This window comes from Caloenas nicobarica, chromosome 9 (genome assembly GCF_036013445.1).
Source record: "Caloenas nicobarica isolate bCalNic1 chromosome 9, bCalNic1.hap1, whole genome shotgun sequence".
Taxonomy (NCBI): domain Eukaryota; kingdom Metazoa; phylum Chordata; class Aves; order Columbiformes; family Columbidae; genus Caloenas; species Caloenas nicobarica.
The window spans coordinates 19103550-19111046 of record NC_088253.1 but is presented as its reverse complement, the minus strand read 5'-3'; the positions used below and the strand labels follow the sequence as shown (position 1 = coordinate 19111046).

At 38.9% G+C, this 7497-nt stretch overlaps 1 protein-coding gene across 1 annotated transcript; it reads right to left on the bottom strand.

Annotated features, from left to right (window-relative positions):
* Positions 1 to 1981: 1981 nt before the first annotated feature.
* On the bottom strand, positions 1982 to 7489 carry DYNLRB2 (dynein light chain roadblock-type 2). The gene is made up of 4 exons (XM_065641052.1): positions 7457 to 7489; positions 7155 to 7230; positions 4124 to 4291; positions 1982 to 2259 (listed from the first exon to the last, which is right to left on the bottom strand). Exons 1-4 carry the CDS (start codon positions 7457 to 7459, stop codon positions 2216 to 2218), a joined length of 291 nt encoding a protein of 96 aa, XP_065497124.1. The 5' UTR covers positions 7460 to 7489; the 3' UTR covers positions 1982 to 2215.
* Between the last annotated feature and the right edge of the window lie 8 nt (positions 7490 to 7497).

Sequence of the window (7497 nt, the reverse complement as noted above, 5' to 3'; positions counted from 1 at the left end):
TGCACAGCATTTGTTACTGTGCACATCATCATAAACAGACCAAACTTTGCCCTCGTATCTGCATCTGTGCCTCTCATAGGAACAGCGAAAGAAACTAATTTGTGAGCAGTATTTGACCCTTGGAGAACTATGTGCATCTGCTTAAGGCTATTTTTCCACATAAAACCACTTTCCAGCAAAATTATTTAGTGTGTTCAATTTTGATGATTTGGCTTAAGTGTCTTTTTGAGTGCTTTACCAAGCTACAGCAGTTGTCAGCTGCTTAATAAATATTGGATTAAAGTCTGTAAAGGGAACTAACGCAGATATCAGAAAGACAGAAATCAAAGAACAGTGCCAGACACTGAGCTTTTCTCTTTGCAGTGCTCTACTGTGTTCTTTGGGCTGAAGGACATTTTTCAACGATGCCAGAAATTGCAACACCAATATTATTTTTGACAATAGAAAAGTGTAACAGGTACTGTAATTCTGGCAGTTTTCTGGATGTATATGGCGAAACCTCTATGGAATTTAATGCTTTTAGAGAAAACTACAGAACCAAAACTATTAGCCCCAAATACACATTCATAGCAGTTGGAATTCGGCAATACTTTTGGGTAGGTGCTGAAGTGAAAAATATGGGGTTTGAATTAGTAGGCATTTGACATACCAGGATATTAGTAGAATAAATGTTTTCCAATATATAGCAATAAATAAGTTGGATTTTTAAAATTATCACAACAGAAGAAGAGAAGAAAACCATTTTTTTTAAAGCTTTACTACATGTCAGTGTATTGGTTCACCATTAAAACCCCCCCCAATGGTAAGGAAGTTCTGGCACAGTACTGACTACACTCAAGTGCCACCAATAGTGTGCCGTTGATTTATATATCCCTAATATTTTGAGTAGCCCTGCCCGGCTGGATTGCTCTGCTTTATTCCCATCACACTGGGCTTCTGTACCTTTGGGTTCCCTTCCTCTCAATACGCAGCATCACCAAATTTTCTGTAGTTCCTACCACTTGGGTGTGGGATCTGTCTGCCAGCCCTGGAGATCGAAATGCTCTGACACCTTCATGTCCCAGGAGCAGGACCAACCCTCCCAGGTTTGTCAGTGAAATACAGCCTTTCCAAGCTATTCAGCAAAGTCACAACAAACACTCCAATTTGCAAAAAGTAGCACCAGGTTTGATTATCTCCTGCATGTAAATTTTGAGGGATAGATAACACAGTCCTAATAGGAAATTGCTGACTCCGTATCCACTGAGACATAGGGTGATTTATCAGTTTCATAACCTCAACCACAATTCACATGATGTACTACAGACCCCTGCGCGGTATTCAACAGATTCATTTTTCCTTTCGTCCTCATAGCCACCCCACACATTTGTTCTTCCTTCCTATATCTAGAAAAAAAACCCCATCTTGTGACCAACTGAAGACAATCTGAAGTTTTAGAGTTTAAATAATTAATCGATAAAATTTAACCCACCCTCTGTCCCATGTCACTAAGGTGGCTTGTATATTATATATAAAGGCTTGAATAGTTATGAAAAGTTTTGGTTTAGTTACACCACTGTTTACTTTAGCAACAAACTAACAGCAGCTCTACATTAGAGTGCAGGCTCAACTTTGCTTGAAATTCCCAGTACTGTAAATATTAAATGAAGCTATTGTTTATATCCGTAGAAATTGGGAAATAATAAAAGATTGCTTTTCTTTCACTGGTCTTCCCTTAGAAAACTTAACCAGGAGTTAAAGACAGGGCAGTATCCAGTCCATCATGACTGACATGAACTCCGTTTGTATTCTTTGGTTCATGTAACTTTGGTTACTCTAGTTCAGAGGGACATGTTTATACCTGTAGGTACACACATGATCTACAGCTTCCCATGAGGTATGATTTATCCTCCAACATAACATTAGAAACGTAAAGAGAATGATTTAATTGCAAGAATAGCTTGAGCACTCGTAAGCGAGGGTTTTAAGTATTTTGCTTTATTATTGCTCTGAGTACCAAGATAAACACACAATATTTTGATATATGCATTAGGATTTGCTCAAACACAAATTGATACAGCTACAACTGAGAACTTTAAATTGGCAACATTTCAGTCATGACAGTTACACTTTATGTAAAATTACTTAGTGCTATGTTTGATATTAAATATCAACAAGTAATAGTAGTTTAACAAGTAGAACTGTATCACCATCTAAAAATATTGCCATAGTGGGGCTATTCGCATGGGTTCTGGACAACAATCAGGAGATACTCTTTATCTGTGAAAAGATATAAAAATGTTTAGTTAAAATATGCTTTTCTTATTTCCTGATAAATATTCTTTATTCATCTATTCTTCTCCAACATTTTGTTTATTAAACATAAGCAAAAGCAATGACATTTATATAAAAAACATTTAGAAAGTGTAAGCACTTTGTACAAAAATCTCAGATTACAAATAAAAAAAGATCTGTGTCATAAAGCTTTACTATACCATATTAAAACTATTTTAGTAAGCAGTTAGATTTGCTTTCAAGAAGCCGTAAGGATGTTTAAACAAGATGAAAAAAGTCACAAGATAAGCACCTGGAAGCTAACATTTGTTATAATAAAAAACTTTCGACATCTGCAGCCTCTTCTGCAGGTGCAGAGAACTTCTTTCAGTTCACTAACTAGTTTATTCAAAATTGAAAACCCCATTTAGACATGAAAAAAGCAGAAAATATTTGAATAGACTTCTACTATGAATAAATTCTAAGCATGCCAGACTTTGCCTACTAATTCTAAAAGCCTGAGGAAGTTTTGGGAACAATGCAGTTGGATAGCTATTTAACATTATCTGGTTTAAATGAAACATTTATTGAAAGTATCCAGTGAATTCAGCAGGATTGTATCTGCTTTGGACAGTTAAGAAGCTGCGCTCCTGCATCGGCACTTTAATCCAAAAGCAACTGAATATAAATCACACGTGGTTCATTTGCCACCTTCTATTATATTAAAATACAATCAAGCCTTTGAACAACTGATCTTCCCTGTTAGCAAAAGAGCTTCATATTTTATAGCACTTATTTTCAGGTCAACCTGCTTTAATGGTTACTAGTCAAAAATAAGCGAAGGGCAAATGCAAAATAAGAGTCAAGTGCGTCTGTTTAAATCAATAAGCAAAAAACATGATTTAAAAAATGCATTAGGTTTATGCTCCAAAATAGAAACCAAACTAAAATTTTAATCTTAGTATCATCTGATGACTAATGTTAACATGTAATGACAGTGCCAGATTTCTTTCACACACACTGGTTTCATAGCAGCATCATAATTCCAGCGAGGCGAGGTAACGCACAGCCAGTGGAGCACCTCTGCGCTGTGTTTGCTGTGAGATCAGCATCAGAGGAGCACCGGTGACAGCTGTCTGTCACTGCCAGCTCACAGCCCACGTCCTGCCCATGGCTGTGCTGAGGACACCCCTGAAGCTTCCTGATTTCTGTCAAAATCCCGCATCCCATCAGTCTCTCAGTTAGCCAGCGCACCCATCAGGACCTCAGCCCCAGCCAGTCACTTCCACTTTGCCTGATGCACCTTCTACTGGTGACCACAGCTCATCCGGCCTTGTTTTAGAGACACAACTAACAAATTAACATATTTTTGTATTTAACATAAGTGAGAAACAGGTTGCTACATTCCCCTGGTTGTTTTAAGGCAGGTAACGTTGGTGATAATACTGCACACTGATCTGTGACACAAATCCCACCTATGGCTAGGAAGTCATGATAACATACCACATAAAAATAATTTTTAGAAACAAACCATGTTTTGCATCTGTCTGAAGCTAAAATGGATTTGCTACCTTTAACACTATATATACAAACACAGTATTTGATATATGTATTTGTCCAGTTTTTCTTTGTGAAAACCCACAGAAGCCAGACCATTAATCAGATCAGACTTGTTTGGTTACCTCCAAGCTTGAACACTATAAACTCTGTATATTAAAATCCTAACACATCTGGTTACATGGTGAATATATGCTTATATTTTCATATACTTATTTTCAAAATGCATTTTCTACCGTAGCCTTATTCGTGAAGAATTGAAAGAGACTTAAAAGGACATACAATACTGTTGTTCTTTTCATAGAAATATTACCTGGAGCAACCATAATTTCGTGTTTCTTTGATCTGATCCTAAGAAAGGTGAGATCATTCTGAGGATCAAGATCTCTCACTGCGCTCCTAGCTTTTGTGGTGAGCTGATGAAGAAGACCTGCATACTGGACTGTTGTAGAGTTATCAAGAGTTGTTCTTACTGGAATTCCTGCAAACAAATAATTTTCTAATAATCATTCTGTTAAGTTGCATATTTTTCATATACAGCAGATCATAAGAGAAAAAACAAGCTTTTTTTTTTTTCTGTTTTGTAGCAGAAAGGAGTTACATTGATTTCAGGTTATCTATGTACTTTTACAAGTATAATTTATATTAATCAGTGGCAATTAAACACCAAGTTGCCTTATGAAACTTTTGAAGGAGCCTAACTGCTGTTTAAGGCTCTTAAATACCCATCCAATTCCATTCTGTAGCACTTAACCAGTTATGGTGCCTCATCAGCTTAAACACTGTCACCGAGTTTGTATCTTGGCTGCAAGAATCCAACCCACACTTTAACTGTAGCGTTCGGCACGTGCAGTGATAGAAATTACACATTGCCAGTGAAATACCGAGAGCAGTCCAAGGGCAGAAGCGGTATGTTTGCATGTGGCAAGTTAAACCACTCCTGGAACAAGCCCTTCCAATTACCAGCAAAAACTGACAATTGGTAGTACACAGTGTATTGATCCCAACTATGAAAAATTTGAACACATAAGTAAATATCAATTTTTGATGATTTAAAGAATCATTGTTTATCGATGCGTTGCCAAATCATGCTTTTTATATTAATAGGCTACCAGGTGAAACTAAAAACAGGGTTCACAGTAATCATGAAAGTGTAAAAGTGTTTTGCTTTAATAAGCTCATTTCACTAATAAAAAATTTATTTGACCTACTAACAAAGACAATAGATTACAAGCCGGCAAAGCAGTTTTCTCTTTGCATACATTTGTATGGCGTCTTCCAGATGGACGGGATAGGAATACAAAAGTAGAGTAATAACGTTTAAGTTGAAGAGTTTGATTATGAAAGAAGAATTAGAATGTAAGAATAGTGAATACCAGGTAAAGAATTAGAGGCAAAGGAGCAAAAGAAATAATAGAACCATCTCAGATACTAGACTATTCCGTAATTGTCCTAGAAAAGCATTATTTGAATCACTTGAAATCTGTGTCATCATTTGAGAAATAATTCTGCATTGGTAGGATGTGTAGTCTGATGTTTATTACACAGAGACTGAAACTGATGTTTTAGTGGAACACACAGGTGTTCCCAAGCACTACATTAGCATGAGAATATCTATATAATCACAGCATTAAATAGTAAGTCACTTAAAAGCAGCAATGAATTAATGTCAAGTTTGTATGACCTTGTGTCTAAATTATTCCTTGCACAAATACAGCACTTCTAATGAAAATGGTAAATGTTAAATGATCCTCCAAGGTCTAATAACGTGAAAATGAGTTGACACTAGTGACATACTTAGATTAAAGTTGAGCTATGCTTACTTTAGGACAAATTCTCTTCGCCTCTACCACCCAAATTAGAGAAAGGCAAATAAATCCTTCATTAGAAATGCTGTGGTGTGATCCTTCTCAATGGTGAAGGATAGCAACAGTCTATGCGATTTTCCAAATAAACTATGTACGCTTGGCATAGTGTTTCAGTGAACAAATCAGCTTTGAGCATTAAAATAAACAACAGGCAGTGTTTGTATTAGGAATCTTTAACTTGCTATTTCCCCTGCATACTATTACACCTAAGTGTACCTACAGCTATTACAAAAATCTTAGTAAAAGACAACTGCTTATGTTAGTGAAGAACAGAAGGTTTCACCTTTTTAGGGAACCTAAACAGCCTAAGAAACCTCACTTACCGCACCACTGGTTTGAATATTTTTACTGCGATTAATTTGTGTACTTGTTTTAAATGTTTCAAGATTAAATTTAATTTTCTACAGAAAGATTTGAAGTAACTAGATTGACCAGTGCTAATTATGGCTATTTGGAGATGTTAAAAAAACTCGCAACCACACACCTACATTGAGGTTTAGTTTGTGGAATGTAACTTTGTGGTACCTTGAATACATCTTCACAGAATACAGCCTGTCTTGCATTCGCATCTGGTGTCAAAACATTTCTAAATGATAAACTAAACCCAAAATTCCTGCAGTAGTCTTGTTTGTTGGCCTCATTCTGGCCACATGTTCTACAGGTTTGTGAGGAAGTTTGAACAGGACCTGGGGCTGACTTTATACGTTGCTGTGAATAGTCTAACATGTGAAAAAGGGAAGTGGAATGTTCTTTCTCCTTTGCAAATCAAAATTGAGACAGAAGAAATCCAAACCGGCCTTTTAAAAAGTATGCTGTTGTCTTAACTGTGCACAGCTGTATGTGAGCTTTCCCTCAACACTGTGGAGCCACCACAGGTGAAGAGACACTACAGCAGCACAGCTGAGCGGGAGGGCAAACCTGAGCAACACTGTGAACAGAAGAAAACTGGGTTATTTTTCCATTAGATTGTATTGGTGATTTTTGCCTTGAGAGATGCGTCAGTCTGCAAGCTCAAAAAGGATCATTTGTGTTATTGAAGTTCTTCAGAGAATCCCAGAATGTCAGGGATTGGAAGGGACCTCGAAAGCTCATCGAGTCCAATCCCCCCCGGCCGGAGCAGGAACACCCAGATGAGGTTACGCAGGAAGGTGTCCGGGCGGGTTGGAATGTCTGCAGAGAAGGAGACTCCACAACCCCCCTGGGCAGCCTGGGCCAGGCTCTGGCACCCTCACCGGGAACAAGTTTCTTCACATATTTAAGTGGAACCTCTTGTCAAGAAGACTTGTCAGGGCTCTTTACTTGCAAACATTCACGTCTTAAGATGAAACACTCATTTCTTGGAAATCACGACACCTTTGTAAAACACTATAAGCGGATTGTGTTAACACCTCAAAATCTGCAGTTCTGTGCTTAAGAGTTACCACACTCGTTGCCACTACCAAGTGTGTCCCTTGGAGAAAGCAGAGGACGCTTTACCTTCGGCGTTTATAACCATGGTCGCGATAACCCCTTTGTGGCTTTGAATCCTCTTGAGGGTTTCCTCCACCTCAGCCTGTGGGGAGAGAGGACACCAGAGCGGGGACATCACGGGGGGACACCAGAGGAGACACCACAGCCCCCTCAGCTCCCACCCAACGGCCAGCGCGGCCCCTGTGAGGAGGCCGCGGGGTGGCTGTTCCTCAAATCAGCCCCGGGGCTCTGCCCTCTGCCTCCCCCCGCCCCAGCCGGTCTCCCCGTTCCCCCTCCCGCGGCCGGGCCGGCGGGAGCGGCGCCATTACCATGGCCGGGCCGCCGCCGTTGCTATGGAGCGGCGGAAGTG